We start from the raw sequence: 24,950 nt of genomic DNA on the forward strand, positions 1-24,950 counted from the left end.
AGCATGGTCATCTTGAGAACTGGAGCCCCGGGGATGGGAGGTCACTTGAGTTCCAGAAGATCACACTCTGAACGGCTGCACAGAATTAGCTGCAGCAGAGAAACCACCATGGCAGTTTTGGAGAACTTGGGGCCTGCTGAGGTGAAGCGGGGCTGATCTCCAGGACACTGTGGCCAGCATGATAGGCCTGTGTGCCATGGAGACCTCGGTGCCTGCTGAGACTCGGCAGTCACGCCAGGCGAGGGAAGGAGGGGAGCAGGGCCTGCTTGTTCTGTGGCTGACTGGACGCGTCGTCTTCAGTGGATTTTGTAACATCTTTGTTTTCTGTGACATCAGGACATCACTGTCCAGGGCAGTCTGTTTCTCAGCATCTAACACTGGCTGCCCTACCTTCTTCAGTGTCACCAGTGTCTGTTCTCTGGAAAGTTCCAGTCTTACCTTTGGGTTATTTATTATTTATCTGCCTGTCCTGGGGCTTGAATGCAGGGCCTGGATGCTGTTTCTGACCTTCTTTTGCTCAAGGCCAGCACTTGAGCCACAGCTCACACCCCCACGTTGGCTTTTTTGGTAACTGAAGAGTCCCTACCTAGGATGAACCATGATCCTCAGATCTCTGCCTCCTGAGTAGCTAAGATTCTAGGCATGAGCCACCGGCATCCAGTTTCTTTTCGTGGAGTGGGGGATAGTTTAAAGGGCAACCCCTAGGGACCAAGATAACAGAACAGTGGAGAGAAAATAATGGATGAGTGGAGACTGACCATCTGGTGCCACTGTTTATTGAGGGAAAATTCTTGCTTCATCCAGAAACTTGCACAGAGCGGGCCACAGAAAGGGTTTCTTCTCTCGGTGACCTGCAAAGCCACCTAACCATACCCAGATGCAGAACCCAACCAAACGAATGAAACAATTACAGGGTAAGATAAGACAGTGATTGTCTCCTCAGCACTGCATTTAGCCATATTAGCTTTTTACATAAAACATTTTTTTAAAGCTAACTAAAGAAAATATACTTGAGCGAGGTTACTTCTTAAAGCAATAAACAGAAAAAAGTATGGAGATATATAATAAAGTGAGAAGCTAGTATGTTGAACCTGGGAAGGACATGGGTCTTATGCAGAACCCTTCAAGGGCCCAAAGGAAGAGAGCAGCTGGAATCTGAGGTCATCACCGTCAATCCTGCTGGGCTGTGCTCCTGCTGTGTGAGTTTACTGCAGCCTAGAGGGCACAGTCATTGACATTTTCAGCCATCTCTTCTGGGGGTAACAAAGCAAGTCAGTGTTCCTCAATGCTGGCTTCTGTGGAGTTCCCAGTAGAAGTGAGCAGGAGGGGGGATGGGCTTCCTTGCAGGGATCAGGGACTTGCAGGTGTTGTGTGTCAGCTCAGCTTTAGCTGCGAAATGAGTGGTCTGAGGGCCAAAGCCTCGCTGGCTCCCCTTCCCTGTGAGGGCAGAGGGCTCCTAGGATGAGTACAGAGGGGCTCATCTCCTGACAGCTCCAGGATGGGGATGCTTGTCCTGTCCTGTTCAGTGGCAGAGACTGTGTGTGACATCCCCTTAGTGCCTGATGTAGACTTAAGAGTGAGAATGGCTGAAGAGTGAGGTCTCCATCCTCAGCAAATAAGCAGAGGCCAGGGCACCCCCACAGGTGACAGGGGGCCTGTCGGATGTGGCAAGGCCCCAGGTCTCGGGGAGCAGATCTCAGCCTTCAGCTAGGCTGGATGTTAGTTGCGTGAGCTCTCTGATCTGGGAGATGTGAACTCATGGCAGCTGTGCCTGAGGCCCTGCCTCCCAAGGAGGCTAGGGAATGGGCTGAACCTCATCATCATGATCCCCGCAGTACCCATGAGCACGCTCAGACTGTTCGGGAACGGGCACACCAGCACCCTCCCACATCCCCATAACCCTGCTGTGCCATCACACCTTTCCCCTGGCCTCTCTCATACCCTGTCATCTTCTGAAGTTGGAAGGAGCCTTCCAATTTACAACACCCGCCGCCCAATTTCCTTCCTCCAGGACATCAATCTGAGTTCACCTTTTCTTCACATTCCCTCAGCTTTCAAGAACATCCTGTCTTCTTTCTTACACCAGTGACATGCCCACATACATACGCACATGCACATGCACACCTGCTGCCCCCCGATCCCAGCCCTAAGAGCAGAGTGTAAAGGCCCTCCATGGGAGGAGGGAGGAAGACCATGTTAAGATCCTTGTAAGTTACCTCCAAGCCTCCCTTTCTCCCCTGTGTGGCACTGAGTGCGGGGACTGGTCCTCAGCATGGTTCAGAAAGTCTAACTCCAGCCCACAGGCAGGCATTCCTCAGGCCATCTCACCTACCATGTCCAGCTGTCACTAGGACAGCTGCTGCTTTCCAGCTCCTACTTCCTAAATGCTCTTTATGTTCTCCCCTCTCCTCTGCCTGTGTGTAATACTTACGATCTAGTAGTTTCCTATTGATGTGTGAACTTGAGAAGCCCCACTACTAAAGCTCTGGAACATTCCACACACCAGCAATGGTCTGTGAGGTCTGCTTTTAAAAAGATGGCCAGCTCGTCCACCCCTGCCTGCCTGCCCCTCACCACTCGCATCGTGGTCCTCCCCTCACTTTGCAGAGGAGGGGGGAGGGGGCAGGAGAGGGAGAGATGCTGCCAAGGATTCATGGCAGACTGCTGGGCCTAGTAGGCGCTTGGTCTTAGCAAATTCTATTCTGAAAAAGCCGCGGTGGCCATCACGGTGGCCATGGCTCCCGGCTACACATGTTCCCTTAGTGGCCTCTTGCTTTGGGCGGCTGCAGCGTCTTGTTAGAAGCCACCCCCAAGCAGACTCAGATCTGGCTGATGATGGTGCTGTCCCTGGGAAAGGTGTAGCTCAGTGGCGCCTCATAGAGGCTCCCCCCGTCCGTACTCAGGTCATCCTCATCATCATCCATGTCATCCAGCACTTTGCTAGGTAGCTTCTTCAGCCTGCAGTGGGAGGAGAGTTTTGGGGTCATTTCTTCCATTCCATACTCAGAAGCACGGGTCTACACCCAATCAGTGGTTTCTAGATGCCAAACAAGCCGCTTCTCAGCACCAGGCCTTTGAGGTGGACGAGCTGGGCTAGGATTGGTATTAATGAATTTTCCTTTCGTCTAAACTCAAATGTGGCCTGGCACAGTACTAGTATTTAGGATTATTTATTTTGAGGTAAGCGGTGTGCGCAGTATTTGTGGAGGAGAGTGGGGACACACTACTGCTGTATAACAGACATGGCCCAGCCTTGGCTCTTGTCACGGGCGTGGGCACTCAGGGCATTATGGAACAAGAAACATCATGATGGGACACACGTTGTTAGCGATCTGTTTTATGTGACACTTTTTAGCCCTATTTAACAGTCTTCCTCCCTCTTGGGTGGAAACTGCCATTAGGGAACAGGGGTTGGGGGGCCATGGATTATGTCTTACCTATTCTGATTGCCGAGGCTTTTGGTGTATTTACACCCTACTGCTGGCCGTGGAGTCAGGATAAGGTTCTTAGTGAGCCACAGCCTTCTGTCCACTCAGGAGAATGGCCCAGACAGCCAGTCTCCAAGAAAGGGTCAGGTGTAGGAGGAGCATGAAGCTCATCTCCCCCACGCCTCAGTCCCTCTGACCTGACTCATGGGGCTTCTGCAGAGCAGCAGAGAGGCTCTTCTCCCCGGAGTCCTGGAATAGTTTAGTTCTCACAGTGATCAAAATCAAAACTTGACTCCATCAGTTAAATGCAAGTAGACTGTTGTCTAGGAACTGCTCAACCCGCCATATAATAATGGGACGAGCCTCCATTCACCCACGTAGTCAGCAAGTTATTATTGCCCAGGTGACACGGGAGCTCTGAGGAGACCCGATGGAGATGGAACCACAACCACTTTTCATCTCTGGGAGGTGGTGGCAGCAATAAGAAACAGGAGTAAGCTGCGTGTGGTGGCTCATGCCTGTAATCCTAGCTATTCAGGAGGTTGAGGACTGAGGTTCAAAGCCAGCAAGTGTGGCTCAAGGGGTAGGGTAGTAGCCTTGAGCTGAATTGCTCAGGGACAGTGCCCAGGCCCAGAGTCCAAGCCGCATGACTGACCAAAAATAATAATAATAATAAAATACAGGAGTAAAAAAAAGAATGTTCTGGAGACAGTCCCTCTCAGATATCAGGGGGGAGGGGAAGGGTCTGGCCACCGTGGGCCACCACCGCCGTCACCCACCTCAGGTCCTTCTTCATGGAATTGAGCTGCCCCTGCAGGTGCTCATTCACGTCCAGCTGCTCCTCCAGCTCCCGCTGCAGCTTCTTCTTAGAACTTTCCAGTCTGTCGATCTCCTCCTCAGCTTCCTCCACCTGGCGCTTCATAGCTTTCAAGCGCAAGCTCAGCTGCAGTGGGGAGAGGGCAGGTTGGGTGATGGTGGAAGGCCTCGCCAGGGCACCATGGGGAGAGGGCGTGCTGCAGGCTTGGACTGCTGCTCCCCTGGCAATCGATGAGCGCATCCTTTTGGAAAGCCAAGGTTGGGGGCTGAGGTTTGCTAAAACCCCTACTTCCCATGCTGCCATGTAGGTGGGCGAGTGGAAAGGAGGAAGGGGCCATCCCCACTTCACTGTATGGATAAGCTGGACCTGCCTTGCTGCAGTCTCACTCCCCTCACCTGGTCCTTCTGGTCAGTCAGCGATAGGTGCTCATCATCCACCTGCATCACCAGCTCCTTCACTTTCCGTTCCAGTCTTCGATTGCTGAGCTGAAGGCTGGCCCGGTCCCTGGGGAGAGAAGTTCAGGGTGAGAGAGAGAGAGAACACGCAGTGGACAGGCGAAGAAGCGGGGCTGCCGAGGCTGCAGGGGCATGCACCGAGGGACGCCACGAGGCTGAAAATGTCCCATGTAAGGTAAAGAATCATAGTGTTAACGTGTTGGGTCTAGTCCAGGCTGAACCAGCCCAGTCCCCTACCAGTCCTCCTGGACGTGTGTTTGTATGCACTCCTGCTGTACCCTTTAGGAAGGAGGGGAAGGACTACAGCTGGCTACATCCATGCTGGTCTTCTGACCATACAGTTTGTGAGCTCAGAATTGTGGGGCTGGGGAAGGAATGTGGTCATCTGATACCGTATTCTTTCTATCCACTGGGGGATAACACAGTCTAGCCGGACAGGAGGGCCAGGGCCCCTGGCCCCCAGCAGAGGCAGTGTGCAGACAGCCTGCTCTAAGGTAGAGGAAGAAAGGAACAAGACTAGTGGACTAATTTTGTGGCCAATCCTGGGACTTGAACTCAGAGCCTGGGCACTGTCTCTGAGCTTCTTTTGCTAACCACAGCTCCACTTGAGGAATTGAATCCAGGACTTCATGCATGTTAAGTAAGAACTCTACCACTAAGCAACACTCCGAGCCTAGTGGACTTACTTTGATCTAGCAACACAATCAATATTCAGCCAGGGTCTTACTCAAGACACTTCCCTTGAGGGTCTCAGTTTGCTCATGTGTAAAAAGGAACCTTAATAGCAAGGTTGTACTTGCTGTGCCTCCCACAAGGGTTTATGAGGATGGGAAGCGATATCCTGTGTATGTGTGTGTGCTCTCACATGCCCAGAACTGCCCCCGGGGCTGGGCTCACCGCTCCTCACTCTCCAGACGGTCCTCTAGCTCGGTGACCCTTGCCTCCATCTGTGCCACCAGCCCCTCTTTACTGGACCTGTAGGAACCTTCCAGGTGGATGATCCGGCTCTTGAGGTCCTTGTTCTAGAATTAGATGGGGGGGGGGGGAGACGGTAAGGGGGGCATCTGCCATGCTCTCTGGGCAGAGCAGAGACCAATCCAGGATAGCAGCAGAGGTGAGTGCCAGTGCTAGGCTGCTGTGCTCATCCGGATGCTGAGCGCTTGTACACTGGGGCAGATACAGGAGGTGTTCGGGAATATTCTTTGACTTAGCCTTTGTAGGACAAAGGAAGTTCTAATGTGTTCCCTTATGAGCACAAATGAAGTTTCTAGGGGTGTGTGTGTCCTTTGATAACCTTCAGGGAGCCAGGAGGCTCTGTCATCCATTCTATTCAGTGATGACTACTTTTGGTGTAGGTGCTTATGTGCACCACTACCAGGGCTTGAACTCAGGCCCATAAGCTATTGTGTCCTGCCACGTGAACCACACCTCCCCTTCCAGATATGTGCTGTTAGGGAAATGAGTCTCCTGGGCTGGCTTCAAACGTGGATCTGCAGATGTCAGCCTCCTGAGTGGCTAGGGTGACAGGTGTGAGACACCAGCACCTGGTTCCCAATCAGTCCTTCGTGTGTTTGAGGATGTGGTATTTCCCTGTACACCAGAATGCAGTCCTCCAATGTCCTAACCCAAAGCCAGGGTTCAGGCAACAAGCACCCAAGGGGCTAGCCACCCTTACCTGTCTCTCTAGGGATATCTTGTCACACTCCAGGTCTTGCCTCACAGCTCGCTCCTGCAACAGCTCACTCCTCATCTGCTCCATCTGCAGCAACAAAGCAAGGAGCCAGAGGTTGGGGAAACTGGGGGCACAATTCCTTGTGGATCGTGAATTCTAATGACCTAGCCCACCCTTCCTCAAGGAGGTGGACCCAGAGGCACTGCTGTCTCATGTCTCTTGGGCATGATTTGTTTCTTCAATGTTCTTGGCTTCTCTGTGATTGCAAAGATGGCTCTACAAATACTTGCCAGTCTCCCGAACCCTGCCCTCATCTCCTGAGAACTTGGCCACTGCTGAAGAAACCCTTGATTCCAATTAAAGTCCTAGGAGAGAGGCTGGGGCTCTCTGCATCCTTCTCACAGGAGTCAGAGGAAGACTAGCCCTTACCAGACTGACGAAAACTGCCTGGCTTCCGACCACCAGAAACTAATCCCACCCTGCCAGTCCCTGAAAGTGCTCTGACATCAGATTGTTGGTTGTTAGAACAGCAAGATGCTGCTGTAAACCACCCACTTGACCCCAAAAAATGTGCTGAAGGCCCCTCTCACTCTCTTATAACACTCCAAAATAGCCTGAAGAAGCTGGCAATTCTTCCACCTGCTGTAGACTTTATGGCTTGAGGGATAGTTTATAAGTGGACTAAGGGCCTCAAGTGTTCAGAGGCCCTGGGGCCTTCATGCTCTACAGTCACAGCTGCAGGCAACTGGCAGCGACCTGCAGAACTGGAAGAGATATAAGGGGGTACCTTGGGGCTCCCGGCTCTACTTCAGGAAGGACTTCTTGTGACCATTTCTATGCCTTTGCTACTTTTTTTTTCCCACTCCTGAAATGTCTCCAGGCTCTGATGGGGAGTTTCCCTTCTTCCCATTTCCTGAGAACTTCCTGGAGTGAAATAAGGGTCAGAGCACAGGCCCCAACCTGTGTCCAGATCTGTCCAGCAGAGGGCAGCAGGATGAAGCCCGTGCCACCTCAACGCCTGAGAGTGATGGTACAAAAGAAAGAAAAGCTTGGACTAGTGGATTTCTGACCCTCCCAGAAGACTACCAGTGAGAAATTAAAAACGGAGGCCAATGGAGGTAGTAAATATAATTAGAGCCAGATGACAGTGGCTCACACCTGTAATCTTAGCTACTCAGGAGGATGAGGTTTGAGGACCAAGGTTCAAAGGCAACCAGGGCAGGAAAGTCTGTAAGACTCTTTTAACTGCCAATTAACCAGAAAGAAGTAATAGAGTATTGTGACTTAAGTGCTAGCGTGCCAGCCTTGGGTGAAAACGTACCCTAAGGCCTTGAGTTCAAGTCCAACTGAGCACGCGCGCGCACGCACACACATGCACACTAGTAACTAGAGACAACTGGACTAGTAGTACTCAGACCTGGCCAGTTTACTGCCTATTTCCTACTCTGGCCCAATGAAGAGGCTGCAAATATGGACCTAAACCTGAAGCATAAAGAGGCATGAAGAGGCAGAAATGAGTTCTGTGACCTTTGGATGACCATAATTTATTCCCTAAGGATGGACAGACACTGCATCCAGGGTCTGGGAGGGCATCGGTGTCCTTGCAGAGAAGGATGGCTGCTGTGCAGAGCAGAGTGCAGCTGAGCAGGTAGGGGAGTGGAGCCTTCCAGCCCTGCTCCTGCTTCCCAGATCACATGTGGCAGGGAGTTCTGGATGCATTTCTGTAACACCTCAGGGCACGGGCTAACGAATGCACCCTCACAGAGCCACTTGGAACTCGTGGCTCCCAGGGGACTGGGCACAGTCCACCCTGGGGCAAGGACATCCTGTACCTTTTGGTGGTAGAGAGGCCCAGCTCCTCCACTTTCCCCTGTTCTCCTTTCACCTGTGTGTGACCTCTCCTCGTCCCTAGGCAAACCTGAACAGGAAGTGGGGCAGCTCTCAAACTGCAGCAGGGACCCAGTGGCTGACTATGAGATGTGGAAGGAGACAGCATAGGATGCGCCAAGCCTGCTGATAGGTGGGAGAATTACAGACTATGTGTAGACAGAATGATGGATCTGGGGCCGGGAGTTTGGCATAGTGGTAGAGTGCTTGCCTAGCATGCACAAAGGCCTGGGTTTGATACCTCGGTACCACATACATAGAAAAATCCAGAAGTGGTGCTGTGGCTCTAGTGGTAGAGTGCTAGCCTTGAGAAAACCCAAGGGCAGTGCTCAGGTCTCGAGTTCAAGCCCCAGGACTGGCCAAAAAAAAAAAGCTGCAGGTCCCACACTGGGATCACCATGAAAATGAGGAGAAAAGAACCCAGGCTGCCTGGGCGCTGGCCCCAGATGAGCCATGTCTCCAATGGATAGCTGCTCCTAGGGACTTCACGGTGCACTGGCACCCCCTAGGGGCCTGCCTGCACATTTACTGAAAAATCTGCCCAGGTGAACCTCACTCTTCTGTGCTCTGGACTCAAAAAGAAAGCCAGGAAGACTCAAGTGCTCATTCACCTCTAACTCCACAACAGCATCACAGGGCCTGCCCAAAGGTACCAGGGAGGAGGATGGCACCAAACTGGGGCCCCATGTCTGGGGAAGTAGACCTCCTTATGCTGCCCAAGAATGTCACATGAGCGTTTAGATCACCACCATGAATTTCAGAGGGTGGAAAGGAAAATGACCTCTCAGGATTACACGGCTACAAAGTTGGTTGAAAAATCTATAGTCAGGGCTGAGATGAATTCACCTATCAGTCGTGACCACAGGATAGATAGCGCTAGTACTCCTGTCTGAGTGCTCATTGCAGAGGAAAAAGAAGGCGGGGGGGCTCACACCTGTAATCCTAGCTACTCAGGGGCTAAGAACAAGAGGATTATGGTTCAAAACACCCCCCCCCCAAAAATAGATTCTAGTTTTTAAATAATGAGCAAAAAGCTGGGTTGGAGTGGCTCATGTGGTAGAACAGAGCAACATCAGCTGAGTAAGCATGTGGACTTAGTTCACAGCCTAGTGTGAGCAATAAGAATTAGAGAGACCAAAGTCATTGTGGAGTCCCTGGGCAGTGGTGTAATGGATCCCACCTATTCTGTTGTAGCAGTGTTTGAGTCTTGTGAAGCACAAGACTGGGAGTCATGTTAGAACTGCCTGTATGCTGATGAGCTGATCACAGGAAAGGTTTTGGCAGACAAAGTCACGGTCACTTCTGTCATTACAAATGCTTCGCAGATCCTGGAATGGTCCTGTGGTAAGGTGACTATGGAGCCAAGCTGGCAGGGACTCATAGCCAGTTTTAATTGCAGTCAAGAGCTTAAACAACTTGGGGGGAGGTGGACGACTGCAGGATGCATTCACCTGAACAGTTACTGCACAGTGAGTACTTGGGAGGTGCACGTGCGGTTGGCCCTGGGTATTGGCCCTGGGTAACTGCAGGCATGTGGCTCCCCAAAACATTCTTAAGGAAGACTTGCTAAGCTGTGCAGCACTATGCTCTGGCAGATTACTTGACTCATTTCCCTGGGAAGCCACCCGACTTCTGCTAAAGACAGGCCATCTTTCAGCAAAAGTAAACTTCTCTTCTTTAACAATTCAGTTAAGATCATTTTACCTTACTCTTTGGGGCACCACATGCTTTTGTGGAGAGGCAGATTTTCACAAAATGAACAGCAGAGGCAGAGTGGATTAACAATTACACAAGATGATCAACAGCTAAGCTGTGTTATGCTTATGTGGGAATTATTTAGTACTGTGTGGTACTGGAGCTTAAATTCAGGGCTTTGTGCTCTTTTGAGCCACACCTCTTCTGACTTTTTGCTGATTCACTGGAGGTAAGAGTGTCTTGGATCTGTTGGCTTGGGCTGACTTCAAACATTGATTCTCCTATCTCAGCCTCCTGAGTAGCTGGGATTATAGGCATGAACCACCACTGGTACTTATTGGACAGTTTATTATTTTACTTATTTTGACCCTATTTGGTCAAAGCTGTGTGTAACAAGGCAGTGAATAAGACAGACATCCTAAAAGCTGGTAAAAGTTCCTAAAGGAAAGGGTCATGCCAGAGGTGACTTTCTGTTGTATCTGTTCCCACTTGGTGAACAAACAATTGGGCAAGCAAAGCTCTAGGGACTCTGCCTAATGGCTGCTGATGTGTACCCATGAGTATGCTGGGGATTTCCCCAGCAGCTTTTGCTGCTCCTGGCTCACAGCAAAGCATATATGGTGGGTCATCAGCTCACTGTAACCAGGTCCTTGGCTTGATACCCATCCCCCTGCCACCCTCATTCCCCGCCCCCCATCCTCTTCCATACAGTCCCAGCTCAGTGTTCCCCTAGTACCTGTTCCCTGCTCCGAGCAATCCTGTCTGACAGCAGATCTGAGTTGTTTCTTTCCTCTTCCAGTTCCACCTCCAGCTGGGACACCTTGTCCTGAGTAGCAAGGCACACATGGTCACTGTGTGGGCCCCGTGGAAGGAAGCCCCATGAGAAAGTGAGTGCTGGGATAGCCCAGGCTCATTTCTCTTAGGGCTTCCTGCTGGCCGCCTCTCTCCCTCCCTCTAGCTGATAGAGGTGCAGACTTCTTCCCCTGCCTGTCTCCCAGGATACCCCAAACCAGTGATCCCCTCAATCGCCTATGAAAAATGTTTTCCTGCCCAGCTCCTGATTAATGTCGTTGAGTGTTAAGTGAAAACATGCCATTTCAAGCCTGGCACAAGGGCTCACATTGATTAATCAGAAGGCCTCAGAGGTAAGATCATAGTTTGAGGCCAACTTGAGCAAATAATACCCTATATCAAAGGCTGTAATTGCAGCTACTCAGGAGGCTTGCAGTGGAGGCTTGCCCAGGCTAAAAGCGTAAGACCCAATCTGAGAAATAAAGCAAAATGGATGGGTGGTGTGGACTCAAGTAGTAGAGAGTAGCCTTGAGTTCAAATCTTAGTACTACCCCCTAGTCCCCCTCAAAAAAAAAAAAAAAAACAGATTTGTATATGAAAAAGATCTCTGGGGCTGTGGAGTGTAAACATGCCTGTGTCTAGCATATTTATCAAACTCTCACAAGCTGCCCAAGTCGACTGACAAGGGAAACGCCAAATGAGAGTTTCACAACTCAGGTGAGTGATTCCCCACTCCCAGCAGAAAGACCCAGAAAACTTGAGTACAAATCTGGGTCCTTCCCAAAGAACCTACCTGTTGGGGAGCAAAGGGGACACAAACCTCACACAGGGCAATAAGAAATCACCGAGGCACTAGAGCTGCCACTCTATGCAGTATGTCCTCCCATGGAGGACCCCAAAGTGAGCACAAGTAATCTGTTAATGGCTGTTATTAATCACTGTGGTGGCAGGGCCCAGAGAACCTGCCACTTTGTAGCTAGGGGGGGAGGAACAGTTAAAACCTTGTACAAGCTCATGTCTGTAATCCTAGCTACTGAGGAGGCTGAGATCTGAGAATCAAGGTTCAAAGCCATCCCTTACAGGAAAGTCTATGAGACTCTTATTTACAGTTAACTATCAGAAAAGCAAAGTGGTGCTGTGGCTCAAGTAGTAGAACACTAACCATGAGCAAAATAGCTCAGAAACAGTGTCTTGAGTTCAAGCCTCAGGACCCACTCCCTTAGAATTAAGAGGGAAATACTCTAATCTGATTCCAGCTTAAAAAAAAATTACACACACACACACACACACACACACACACACACACACACAGCCGGGAGTTTGGCGTAGTGGTAGAATGCTTGCCTAGCATGCATGAAGACCCAGGTTCCATTCTTTGGTACCACGTACATAGAAAAAAGCCAGAAGTGGTGCTGAGGCTCAAGTGGTAGAGCTCTAGCCTTGAGAAAGTCCAAGGACAGTGCTCAGGCCCTGAGCTCAAGCCCAGAACTGGCAAAATAATTTGGGGGTACTGGGATTTGTATTCGGGACGCTTGAACTGCCAGGCAGGTGTTCTACTTCCGGATCTAATGCTGTTCACCTCTCACAGCTGGGAGTACAGGTAAGTGCCATTACGTCTCATCCCCGTGTTCTGGTGGGGACTGTACTAACTTTTTGCCTGGGCTGGCCTTTGACCGCCATCCCCTGTATCTGGGAATATAGGGTGAGCCATACCCACCAGCCCTAAAATCAGTTCTTAGTGGAGCTTTTTTTGCCAGTCCTGGGTTGAGCTCAGGGCCTGAGTGCTGTCCTTGGGCTTTCTCAAGGCTAGAGCCCTACTATTTGAGCCACACCACCACTTCTAACTTTTTTTTTATGTATGTGGTACCAAGGAATCAAGCCCCAGTTTTTGTGCATGCTAGGCAAGCACTGTATTACTAGGCCAACTCCCAGTCCCTTAGTGGAGCTTTTTATCTGCCTCCAAGAACTCAATAGCATTTGCTATGCAGGTTCTGGCTTGATCTTTCATGTCTGAGCCTCGAAGGGTTGGTCAAGTGCTACTGCATGGAAACTGCATTAGCTTGCCCTGTAAAACTAAAACACTGACAAAATAGAGGCAGTTACCAAAAAAAAAGTAATCAAGCTATAATAAAATCTTCAGTGGCAGAAACCGCCCTGCTGGGCAAGTGCTGGCTGCTCATGGAAGTGCTGAAGAAGGAAGACCGTGAGGCTGAGGTGAGCCTTGTAGCCCACCCCTCTGCCTTTAACTGCTTTCCTGCCCATCTCTTCCTGCTTCCTGTCTCTGCTCCTGCTACTGACCTCCCTCATCTACCATCTTATCTCACCTCCATCTCATCTCACCACTCCTTCCCTCACCTTCCTCTAATCCTCTCCCCCCACCACTCTGCCTCTCCCATATTCCTCTCCTCCTTTCTCCCTATTTCCCCTCTCCTCCACTCACTTCTTTCTTCCTCATCCTTCCCTTCTGTCTTCTTCCACTCTTGTTCTTGCTCTTATCCCTTCTTCTCTTCTCCGTGGTCCTCCTCTCCCCTCTCTGTGCTCCCACACCTGGCTCAGGCAGGGAGGCTTGGCCAGAGTTAGGGGAGCGGTGGGGACTGGGTCTCAAAAGCAACCACAACAGGACTCGCTCTCCCCCACCCAGGCTTGTCCACAGCCCTGGGGAACACGGAGCCTCCTGCACAGTCTTTCCTGTCTCTCTTCCATCCCTCCTCTGTGTCCTCCCATTTCCTTTTCTTCCCATCCTTCTTCCTTTCTACCCCTATCTTCTCCCTCTCCCTTTTCTTCTTACCTCCACCCATCTTTGCTTTTCACTATCTTCTTTCTCACTTCCCCACTCTCCTACTTCCATCTTTTCTCTTTATCTTCCTCTTCCTTCCACCTTTCCTTCGTCCATCTCTTTCTGCCACTCTCCACCCAGCATTTCATTCTCTCCTCTACCACTCTACATCTCCCTCTTCTCTTCCCTCCCCCTCACTCTGAATCCTCCTCCTCCTCCCTTCTCTCTGTCCTTGTCTATCTCCCTCCCCCGCTCCCCTTTTTCTAACCTCTCCCATCTACTCCCTTTTTCACCTGTCTTCCTAATCTCTTTGCCCACTCTATCCTCCAACTCTTCCCTTCTCTCTGTATTGTCCCCCCTCCCCCTTCTATCCTCTTTACTGTCTTCTCCTTCCCTCCCTCTAGGCCTTGGGTCCTCCCCTTTCTCCTCACTTTCTCTTTCCTCATTCTCCTTCCCTTATCTCCTCCTCCCTCCTCTGCTTCTTTCATCCCTTTTCTCTCCTCCCACTTTTCTCCCCCTATTTTTCCACCCATCTACTCCCTTTCTCTTCCTTCTCTCTCCTTTCCACTTCTTTATCCCCCAAGTTCCCACTCATTTCCTATCTGCCTTCTCTCTTCCTATTGCTCCTCTCATCTTTCCATATTCTACCCTTACCTCTCTCTCCCCTCCCTCTCTCCTGTTCTATATCCACTCCCTCTAGCCTTCTTTTTCTACTCTTCCCCTCCTCTGTTCCTCTCATCTTCTCCTCTACCCCCTTGTGTCTCTCTCCTCCATTTCCCTCTCTTCTCCCTGCCTACCCTTTTTCTCTCTTTGCTTTCTACTCCCCTCTTTCCCCTTCTCCTTCACTGTCTCTACTTCTCATTGTCCTTTCATCCCTCTTTCCTTCTTCCCTCCCTTATGCCCTTTTCCTCTACTCTATCTACTCACTCCTCTCCTCCCTTTCCCCCTCTTCCATTTCCCTTAGTTTTCTCTTCATCTCTCCTCCTCCTCTTTGGGAGGAAGGAGAGACATTCCTCCATACTTCCCTCCTTCCTTCTACTCTTTCCCCCCTTTTCTCCTGTCACCTCTTCCACTTACTCCCTTTGAACTCCATCTTTTTCCCTCCCCTCCCTTCTCCCCTTATTTTTTAAAGTGTATTTTATTGTCAGGGAAACATTTAGAGGGGTTACAGTTACATTCAGCAGGTGGTGGATGCATTCCTTCTCAAAGCTGGATACCCTTTCTCATGTTTTGTTCCCCTTTTTCTCCCCCACCCCCTCCCAATCATCTTGTTTTCCCCCTTCCCCATTTCAAATAAGCAATACCAGGTGACAAAGTCGGATACAATAACCACATGAGATTACCCAAAAGTTCTCTCCCATTTCTCCTGTCATCCTCTCCTTGCACTCTTCCTTATTCCCCCTTTCCCTATCTATCCATACTTCTTTCCTATCTTTCCCTCTCTAGTCCCCTTTTGTTTCCTCCATTTCCTCCTCTTATCCCTTTCCTCCCTTCCTCCCATCTCCTCCATCTATTCTTCTTTTATCCCCCTCTTCCTCCCATTCAGCCACCTCTTCCCATGTAGCTCTCCCCTACCACATATGGCTTTTTCCACTCTCCTCCTCTCCCTCCCTATCACTTGTATCTCTTTGTCGGCTCCATTTCTTTTTCTTCCTCATCTCACTCCCCTCCTTTCCTCACATGGATCTCTCTGCATCCTCCTCTTCTCTCCACCTTGCTTACCTGTCTTCCCGATCTCCTCCCTCCTACTCTCTCAGCTTTGTCCTCCCACTCATTCCTCTACTTACACCTCTCCCTTCTTCCACCGGTCCGCTCCTCTTCCACTATTTCCCTCGCTTTTCTCTATCCCTCCTCTTTGTCTACATTTTCCTCTCCCTCCCCCCTTCAATTTCCTCCCAACTCTTTTTCCCTCTCTCCTCCCTACTTCTCCTGTGATCTCCTTACTCTTTTCGCTCCTCCCTCCTTCCTTTCTCCTGTCCCCTCTCTTCTTTCATCTACCCTTTCTCATCTCCTCCTGTCTCCTTTCTCTCCTTCCCTTCCACTCTATTCCCATACCACACTTTCCACCTTACTTCTCCTCTCTCCATTTCCTTCTTTCTGTCCACATCTGTCTCTCCTTCTCCCTCCATCCTTTCATACTTCCCCTCACTTTTCCCTATGATCTCTTATTCTCCTCCATTTTTGCTCATTCTCGTCTCCCTGTAACCCTCTATCCATCTCTCTGCCCCCACTTTATTTCCTCCATTTTCTTCTCTCCTCCCTCTCTCCCGTTCCCTCCTCTGCACCTTACTTTTCCCACACTCCTGTCTCTTCCTATTTCCTCTCTTGCCCCTTTATCCTCTCTTCCTGTCCTCTCTTCCTCCCCCTCTTCCCCACCTCTCAGTCCCCTTCACACCGCTCCTCTCTTCTCCCCTTCCCCAGTCCCCCTCCTGTCCTTCTGTCCTCCCTTCCCTCTTCTATCTCCCCTTGCTCTTTTATTCCTCCTCCCTCACTTACCTCCTTTCTTCTCCCTGCGGTACATCTCTCCTTTCTACACTTCCCCTTGTACTCTTCCCCCCCTTCTCCTGGTTCCTGTCTTCTCTCTCCCACTTTTCACCCATTTTCCTTCCTTCTCTCCCCTTGTTTCTCCAGTTTTTATTCGCCTCCCTCTTCAACTTCCCACTCTCTTCCCTTTTCTCTTGCTCCCTTCCATCTCCTTTCTCTTCCCCCTCCTATCTCTTCCCCCTCCTTTTTCTCTTCCCTTTCTCCTACCCTCTTTCCCTTTCTCCTTCACTGTCTCTACTCCCTCTTACTATCATTTCATCTCCCCTCCCTTAACGCCCTCTCTTCCCACACCCCTCTCCACTTTTCCTACTCTTCTCTTCCTTTCTTCTCCCACCACACTCACTCATCTACTCCCCCACTCTCTTGTTCCTCTTCTTCACATCCACCGTCTTTATCTTCCTTCTTCCTTTATCCTTTGCTTTCCACTATTCCACTCTGCTCGCTCTCATCGTTTTTTGCCTCTCCCTTTTTTTTTTTCACTTCGCTTTTCCACTCTCTGGTCTCTCTCCTCTTCTACCTTCTCCCTCCCATCTACTTCTTCCCCCAGCCTCTCCCATGATCTTCTCCTTACTCTCTTCCCTTATCCATCTTTGTTACCTCCTCCCTCCTCTTTCCCATCTTCCTCCATCTCTTGCCTCTCTCCCCCCATCTACATTCCACTCACTCCTTCCTTCCTACTCACACCTCTCACCCTTTCCTGTCTTCATCCTACTGCCCCTCTCTTCCTCTAGTCTTTGTGTCCTCCCTTCTACTTTCCCCTCCTCTGCTTCCTGTCTTCCCTCTATCTCCTCCCACTTTTCTCCTTTTCCCTCACCTTCTTCTTTATCCCAATCCCTATTCCCTTCTGACTTCTATCCCCTACCTCTTATTCCCTATCTACTCTCTTGTTTCTTCAGCCTCTTCCTGTCCTTTACCACTCTTCCCTTTCTACTCCATTCCCATACCTTTCTTTCTTACTCATCCCTCTTCTCTTTCCTTCTCCCCTCTGTCCTCCCACTGCCTCTCTCCTCCATCCACCTCCCTTTCTCTCCTCTTACTTTTATTCTCCCTCCTTTTCCCTCTCCCCCTGTCTCCTTTGTGCTCCTCTCCCCTCCTATTGTCTTCTCTTTCTGCTCCCTTTCTGCTCCTACTCTTCCTTTCTTTCTCACTCTGCCACCTCTCCACCCAGTATTCCACTCTTCCCTCCCTCATTTCCTCCTCTTTCTCCTTCATATCTCCTGTCATCTGTCTTCCTGCTTGCTATTTATCCATCCTCTTTCATAGATGAATCCCTTTTTCCTTCTCATCTTTCTTATTAATCCCTCTTTTGCCTCTTCCTTCTCTAACTTTTCCCTCCCATCTACCCTCTTTCTCACCTGTCTTCCCAGTCTCTTCTTCCATCTCCCTCCCACTCACTCTCTCCTTCCTTCCTACTCCTACCTCTCTCCCTCTTTCCATTTACTTTCCTCTCCCTTCCCGTTCCCCCGCTTTCTTCCACTCTTTCCTGTCTTCTCTATCTTCCCTCCTCATTCTCCTTCCCTCCCCTTGCCTCTCCAGTTCTTTATCCCTCTTTCCCCACTATCCCCCTTTCCCCACTATCCCCCTGTCTCTTCCATGTTCTTCTCTGCTTCACATCTTCCTTTCTCCTGTCATCCCTGTTGCTCTCCTCCATTTCCCTCCTCTCCTCCCTCTCTCTCCTTCCTATACCTCTCTGTCCTCTTTCATCCCTTTTTCCACTTTGGCCCTCCCCACTTCTTTGCCTCCCTTTCCTCATCTTCCTCCTGTTGTCTTGCTCTTTTCTCTCTCCTCCTCCCCCCTTTGTTCCCTCCCTGTCCTTCTTCCCATCTCTTTGTCCTTCCATCTGAAAAAAACTACCTCCGCCCTTAGGCACAGCCATGTGACCCTGCAGCCCCGATGTGGAAGAACCTGGGCCCTGGCAGCCCACTTCAGCTACCCACCTCCATCTGCTTTATCAGCCGGCTGCGGTCGTCCTTCATGTGATTCTTGGCCTCCAGCTCATACTCTAGCTCCTTCAGAGTCTGTTCCAGAAGCTGTCTTCTTGTGAGCTCTTCCTCCCGAGACCGCTGGTGGTCCTTCAACTCTTCCTCCAGTAGGTGCATCTAGGAGAAAGAGTTGGGGGGTGTCATGAATAGCACAACGTACACAGGCTCACTGAAAGAAAGCACCCCCCCCCCGAAAGTAGTGATTGCACTTGTGTATATGCAGTGTCTCAAAAGACATTTAAAAGTCAGGTGAACAGAAAAACCCTCAAGCAGGCACAAAACTGAACTATGCACTTTTTAGGCCACAGCCATTGCTTAGTAGAATGAGCCAGATGAGCCAGTTGCTGTCATAACCTGTACTGTAGCTTTCTATTTCATCCACAAGATGGCAATAAAACAGCTGGATTTTTCAATGGCTGAATGAATGCTCCCAGAACTCACCGTCATGGGGAGGGGGGGTGGAGGGAGTAGTGTGTGTGCTGGTGAAGACATCAGGGAGGGCTCCTGAACAATGCCCTACCACATGGAGATGGGTGGAGGGATGTATGGGGGAGGCACAGACTTAGGGAAAAAGTCTAGGCAACTACTCCAAATCTGAGAAACACTGAAATCTGAAATACTTATATTCCCCAATATCTCATAGACAAGGACCATCTACCTGTTTTGTGTGTGTGAACAATGTATGTGACTCAAAAACTTCAGGCTCATGCCTGTAAACCTATCAACTCAGGAGGCGAGATCTGAGGACTGAGGTTCAAAGCCAGCCCAGGCAGGAAAGTTTGTCCAACTCATCTCCAGTTAACCAGAAAACTGGAAGTAGAGCTATGTCTCAACACAGCAAAGCTCAAGCCTTGAGCAAAATTACTCAGGGACAGCTCAGGCCTTGAGTTCAAGCCCCATGACCAACAACAAAAAAATTCATGGCTATGCTGCCCTGAAAACTCCCAAAAGGAAATCCCAATCTCACTGGTTGCCAGTGTCTAACTAGAGGATCTCCAAGACTCCTCCTAACCCACAGTCCAGCAAAAGTCTTCCCACAAAAGCAGTGTGAAACTCTGTGTGTGTGTGTGTATACTGTGATCTTTTTGAAGTCAAAACAGGCCAAGTGTTTGCTGGTGTTCTGGCAAATCTCTTACCCTTTGCTGTAGGAATGAAAATTTTTTTATAAAAATGCCAAAGAACTACAACCGCAGTGAGCAAATCCATTCTTGCTCTAGTACTGGGTCACAGGACTAGAAGTCTTATCTGGGGCCTTCACCAGTTGAGTCAGCGATAAATAGCCATTGTTCTTTTATAGCTTCAGCTGTGACTCGGAGCACTTTCCTTTGATCAAAGAAATGCAAAGTCTGTTTTTAAAGAAAACTCCTTTTCCTGTGGAATCTTTGGGCTCCTGGCAGTGTATGTGAACAAAATAAGCTTTTGAAATAAAGAATCCAGGGACTGTCGGGGATGTACACACCTCTCCTGCATACTGCCACATGTCATTAAATTACTAAGTTATGCATTCTTAAAGAGGTAGAAACAGATGCTCAGGTAACTGTTTAAGATCATGCAGCTGGCCGAGCATGACCTGGAGAAAGCAGTATCCACCCTTGTTTTCTGAGCATCTGATTTTCCACTAAAACAATTAAAAACATTCCCTTTCATTTTTCTCAGTTCTTTGGAGGTCAAGGTGCAGGGAAGCCCTAGTCTTTGTTTTCATCTTGTTTTAACTGACTGAGCTCAGGGCTTTCAGCATTCCTGCTTTTCTTTTCCCCTTGCTCAAGGCCTACATGAGTGTTTGAGCCCCAGCTCCACTCTCACTGGTTCAATTTAAGATTAAGAGTCTTAGCTTCATCTGCAGGGGCTGGCTCTGACTCTCAGATCTCAGCCTCCTGAGTAGCTAGGGTTACAAGTATGAACTTCCAGTACTCAGCTCAAGGGCACTCTAGTATAAAAACCAAAGTCGAGTGACTTTCTACTGCTGTGATACTGGGGTTGTAGTTGGGGCCTCACACACACTAAACCGGCTCTAGTTCTAATCTCTTCCTCACCCCTAACCCTCAGGCCTTCTTTAACTTGTACTATGATTCTGAGACTCTTACCCAGCACCCTATGCCCATAATGAAATCTATTCTTACAAATGAATGGCAAAAAAAATAAATCCACTCCTGCCATTCTTGTGCCACCAATAAAACACAAAGGGAACATGGAAGATTCCTGTGAACACAGCTGGATCCCTTTCCTCTTCTGTAAGTTACAGCTAAATGTTTTAGGCAGAAGATTTTAGACTACATTTTAAAAGGGAAAGAAGGCCGATTTACCATTGTGACCATTGCACCTGGGAGTTGGGTTTTTTGGTCTTAGCATATCACTTGTCCACGTAACAGCTAGAAATGGGGGAGGAAATGGTCTGTGAAGACATAAGTGCCTCGTGTATAGTACACAAGAATCTCACTGGTGTAATTCCTATGCACAAAGGCCTCTCAGTCTAGCAAAATGAATAGCAGGAAACAGGAATGTGTGCTGCTGGAGAGGGTGAGGCCATGGAGAGGAGGGGCAGATGGAAGGAGCAAGGGTAGGTGAAGAGTCATAATATTCAATGCACACATGTGACCATGGAGCCAGGGAGGGGTGGGGTTGGGAGTGATGGAAGGAGTGACATAGATGGATCAAGACACGTTGTTAACATGGAACTGAAAGTACTTTGTGCAAGATAAGAGGGGGGGAAGACCACCCTAAAATAAACAAAATATAAAGCTGGTGCTGGTGGCTCACACCTGTAATCCTAGCTACTTGGGAGGCTGAGATCTGAGGATCACAGTTCAAAGCCAGCCCAGGGAAAGAAAATCTACGAGACTTATCTCCAATTAACCACCAAAATACCACAAGTGGCACTGTGGTCCAAAGTGAGAGAGCCCTAGCCTGAGCACAAGAGTTCAGGTACAATGTCCAGATCCTGAGTTCAAGCCCTATGATGGAAAAATTAATTAAAAGCAAATATAAAATAGGGCCAGGAATTTGGCCTAGTGGTAGAGTGCTTGCTTAGCATGCACAAAGACCCGGGTTCAATTCCTCAGTACCACATACATAGAAAAAAGCTGGAAGTGTGCTGAGGCTCAAGTGGTAGAGTGCTAGCCTTGAGAAAGTCCAAGGACAGTATTCAGGCCCTGAGTTCAAGCCCCAGGACTGGCACCAAAAAACAATATTTACAAAAAAAATTAAATATAAAATAATCTACCCTCAAGATCTTTCTAGAAGCAGTTCAAAGTACTCTCGGGATCCAGGAGGAAGGAGGAGCAATTAATTTTCCTGCCATCCTTACCTCTTCCTGCATGTTTGAGGCTGCCAGGCGGGCCTTCTCTGCCTCTAGGATCTTCTCCTTCAGCTGCCGCTGTGTGTCTGCCAGCTCCCTGCGGGTTTTCTCCTTGTACTCATCCAGATGGCTCTGGAGCTCCAAGGTGGATGTGCGGGACGCTTCAACAATGTCAGACATCTGAGAGAAGGGACATGGCATAAGCCCACCCTTGGGTATGGCATCTGAAGGTCTGGACTCTGAGTCTGGATACCCAGTGAATCCTGGGCCTACAGGGACCCTGGTGGCCAGAGCCACTTCTGCCATGGCAAGGGCATGGCCAAGGCACAGGTACATCCTCTAGGCCTGGACACAATCCTGGGTTCAGAGCCACTTTGTGGTCCTAGAACTGATATTGTCACTTCTCAGTACTTGGTATTTTCCAAGAGGGCAGCTGCCCAGCCCTGAAATCCTACTTTCTAGAGTTAAGGAATTATTCAAATGCACACATCTAGAGGCCTCCAAAAAAGATTTAAAACAAAACATAGGATCCTGGTACGGTGGCGCACTCCTGTCACCCTAGCTACTCAGGAGGCTGAGATCTGAGGCTCATGATTTGAAGCCCAGATTCCTAACTCCAGCTCACCAGCAGAAAGCAAGGAGAGAGGTGTGGCTCTAGTAGAAGAGTGCTAGTTTTAAGCAAAAAAAAAGAAAAAGCTCAGAGATAGTGTCCAGGCCCTGGATTCAAACCCCAGGAATACCTCCTGCCCTCCCCCCAAAAAAAGAAAAAGGAAAAAAAATAGCAACATGGCCTTTGCTATTTGACTGGAAGTGGTGCGGTGGCTCAATTGGTAGAGCGCTAGCCTTGAGCTAAAGAGCTCCGGAACAGTGCCTAGACCCAGACTTCAAGCCCCACAACAAACAAAATAGTAATAATAATAGTGATAATAATATTTTTCTACAGTGATTCTCAACTCCAAAGAGGAGACTCCAGGACTTGGGAATCCTTGGCACATTTGTGCTTAGAAGCTACAGTGTGCCCAGACCAGGAGAGCCTGGAGTGCCCTCCCTGTGCTCCTCCCTCTCTCACCTCCTTTTGTAGCTTCTCAATGGTCTTGTCCAAGCAACATCGCTCGCTCTCCATCTCGCGCCTCAGCTTCCTCAGCTGCTCTTTTTGCTCAGGCTCGTCCTGGAGCTTCTCGCACAGCTGCCTGTGCTCCTGTGTAGTGTGGCTCAGTGCTCTCTGTGCAGGGCAGGGCAACGACAGGCCTGTCACCTCCACACCAGGCCGCACCAACGTGGCAAGCAAAGAGACATGAGTAGATCTGGGTGACCCTAGCTACTCAAGAGACTGAGATTGGAGGATCAAGGTTCTAAGCCAGCCCAGGCACTAAAGAACATGAGATTCTTATCTCCAATTAACTACCAGAAAATGGAAAGTAGGGCTGTGGCTCAAAGGATAGGTCTACAGGCTTGAGCTGAGGAGTTCAGGGATAGCATCCAGGCCCAGAGTTCAAGCCCCTTGACCAACCCCCGCCCCCCCCCCTAAAAAGAGAGAGAGAGAGAGACAGACAGACAGACAGACAGACAGACAGACCTGACTAAAGCTGCTATAGGGCCAGGAGTTTGGCATAGTGGTAGGTAGAGTGCTTGCTTAGCATGCACAAAGAACTGGGTTCGGTTCCTTGGTACCAAATACATAGAAAAATTCGGAAGTGGTGCTATGGCTCAAGTGGTAGAACTCTAGCCATGAGAAAGCCCAAGGACAGTGCTCAAATCCTGAGTCCAGGCCCCAGACTGGCCAAAAAAAAAAAGCCACCATGACCAACTCAGGATCTGGCTGGTGACCAGGGAAAGGGCAAGGACACAGAGGAAAGGGGTCCTCGCCGGCCTCGGCCCTGCAGAGCCAGTATAGCAGCCCTGGCAGCACTGCATTGCTCCTGATTTCAACTAGGTACGTGACACCTAAAAGGGTGGGGGCAGACACAGGTGGCGGCTGCCTCTCGTGTCAGAGGAGCAGCCCCCAACACTGCCTCCACCACCTGCCTTCCTGCTTCCCTGTGGGAACAGAATCAAAGATGGCACTCAGGGACGCCACACAGCCAGGGTTATCCTGGACCCCAGGAATGTGGGACAGGAAGTCAAGAATGACTTTACCACCACGTCACCACCTTTTACATGACAGCAAATCAGAGGCAAGTTCAGCTGCTATGAAGAGGAACATGTTTATCATATACAAAGGTGCCACAGATTGCTAAAGGCATAAAGTCTTGCAGACACTGGTGACAGGTGAGTGCTGGTGGCTCACACCTGTCATCCTAGCAAGTCAGAACTGAGATCTGAGAATCATGGTTCAAAGCCAGCTCCAGCAGAAAAGCCTGTGAGACTCTTATCTTCAATAAACTATTCAGAAAAAGCTGTAAGTGGTGCTGTGGTTCACATGATAGACAGCTAGCCTTGAGCATAGAAAGGCCCAGGGGACAGCACCCAGGCCCTGAGTTCAAAGCCTAGGAATGGCACAAGAAAGAAAATTGAAGAGAGCCAGTGGTGGTTAGGTCTACCTGCCCCCTACTGAGAGAGGAGAGATGCAGCCCCAGTGTTTACCTGGGCCTTCTCTAGCTCGCTTTCCAGAGCCCTCCTGGCCTCCATGGACTCTTCTTCTTCCTTCCTGGCACGCTCAAGGGCCTCCTCCAGATGCTGCATTTCACTCTGCAACGAAACATCGGTTACAGGGCACCCACACATACACTAGGCCTTCTGATGCTGACTGGATGGAAGGAAGTAAATGTAGAAGGGCCGGGAGCAGTGCCTCGGGCCTATAATCCCACCTACTCAGGGGCAGGAGACTGCAAGTGCATCTCAACAAAAAAAGCTAGGATGGTGGGACACACCTGTGACCCCAGCTAATGTGAAAGGCCAAGGTAGGAGACTCAGTGCCAGGTGAGTCTGGGGGGGAAAAATAATGCCCTGTCTGGAAAAAGCAAAAAAAGGGCTGCAGGCATGACTCAAATGCTAAAGCACCTCCCTCACAAAACTGTGAATTCAAACCTGCAGATAAAAAAAGAAAAGAAAAAAGGAAATAAAATGAACATAAAGACACCCACAGAACTCAGGAGCCAGGTCCTTAGATGTGTGTCTCTGTGACCCCAGTTCTGCCTACTTTTCTGTGCATATGTATGCCAGTCCTGGGGCTTGTACTTGTGGCCTTGGCAATGACCTTGAGCTTTTTTTCATTCTCAAGGCTAGTGCTCTACCATTTGAGCCACAGCTCCATCTTCAGCTTTTTGGTGGTTAATTGGAGGTAAGACTTTCAAGAATTATCCTATTGGTTTTGAAATCAGGATCCTCGGGTCTCACCCACCTGAGCAGCTGGATTACAGTGCATGGCTGCCACATGTTTGTTGTTGTTGTTTTACGCAAATCTCCAGCCTCTCTAACTCCAGGTAAGAACCGTGGGCACAGGGCAGGGGTGGTGCTGTACGAAGTACATTGGCCATTCTCATGGGCACCAGGTTTGTTACCTGGGGCATGGTCAGTGTCTGTCTGTCTGTCTGTCTGACAGATTCCCACCTCCACAGGTCTAGACATCAGGTAAGACCTTTGCCAAACCTTGGGTAACTCCCATCTC

General features: G+C 49.7%; 1 protein-coding gene across 3 annotated transcripts in view; it reads right to left on the minus strand.

Moving 5' to 3' along the window:
* Positions 1-2,188: 2,188 nt before the first annotated feature.
* Cgnl1 (cingulin like 1) overlaps positions 2,189-24,950 on the minus strand; it is a 102,834-nt gene continuing 80,072 nt past the window's right edge. For all 3 annotated transcript variants that reach the window (XM_090358327.1, XM_090358328.1, XM_090358329.1), the window contains exons 10-19: positions 23,927-24,031; positions 22,413-22,565; positions 21,353-21,523; positions 18,004-18,165; positions 10,691-10,780; positions 6,376-6,459; positions 5,598-5,722; positions 4,641-4,749; positions 4,208-4,371; positions 2,189-2,958 (exon numbers count right to left, since the gene is read on the minus strand). In XM_090358327.1, the coding sequence (XP_090214453.1) occupies positions 2,820-2,958; positions 4,208-4,371; positions 4,641-4,749; positions 5,598-5,722; positions 6,376-6,459; positions 10,691-10,780; positions 18,004-18,165; positions 21,353-21,523; positions 22,413-22,565; positions 23,927-24,031 (1,302 nt within the window). In that variant the 3' untranslated portion in view covers positions 2,189-2,819. The remainder of the gene's footprint in view (positions 2,959-4,207; positions 4,372-4,640; positions 4,750-5,597; positions 5,723-6,375; positions 6,460-10,690; positions 10,781-18,003; positions 18,166-21,352; positions 21,524-22,412; positions 22,566-23,926; positions 24,032-24,950) is intronic.

Source organism: Megascapheus bottae, chromosome 25 (assembly GCF_031878675.1).
Source record: "Megascapheus bottae isolate mThoBot1 chromosome 25, mThoBot2.hap1, whole genome shotgun sequence".
Taxonomy (NCBI): domain Eukaryota; kingdom Metazoa; phylum Chordata; class Mammalia; order Rodentia; family Geomyidae; genus Megascapheus; species Megascapheus bottae.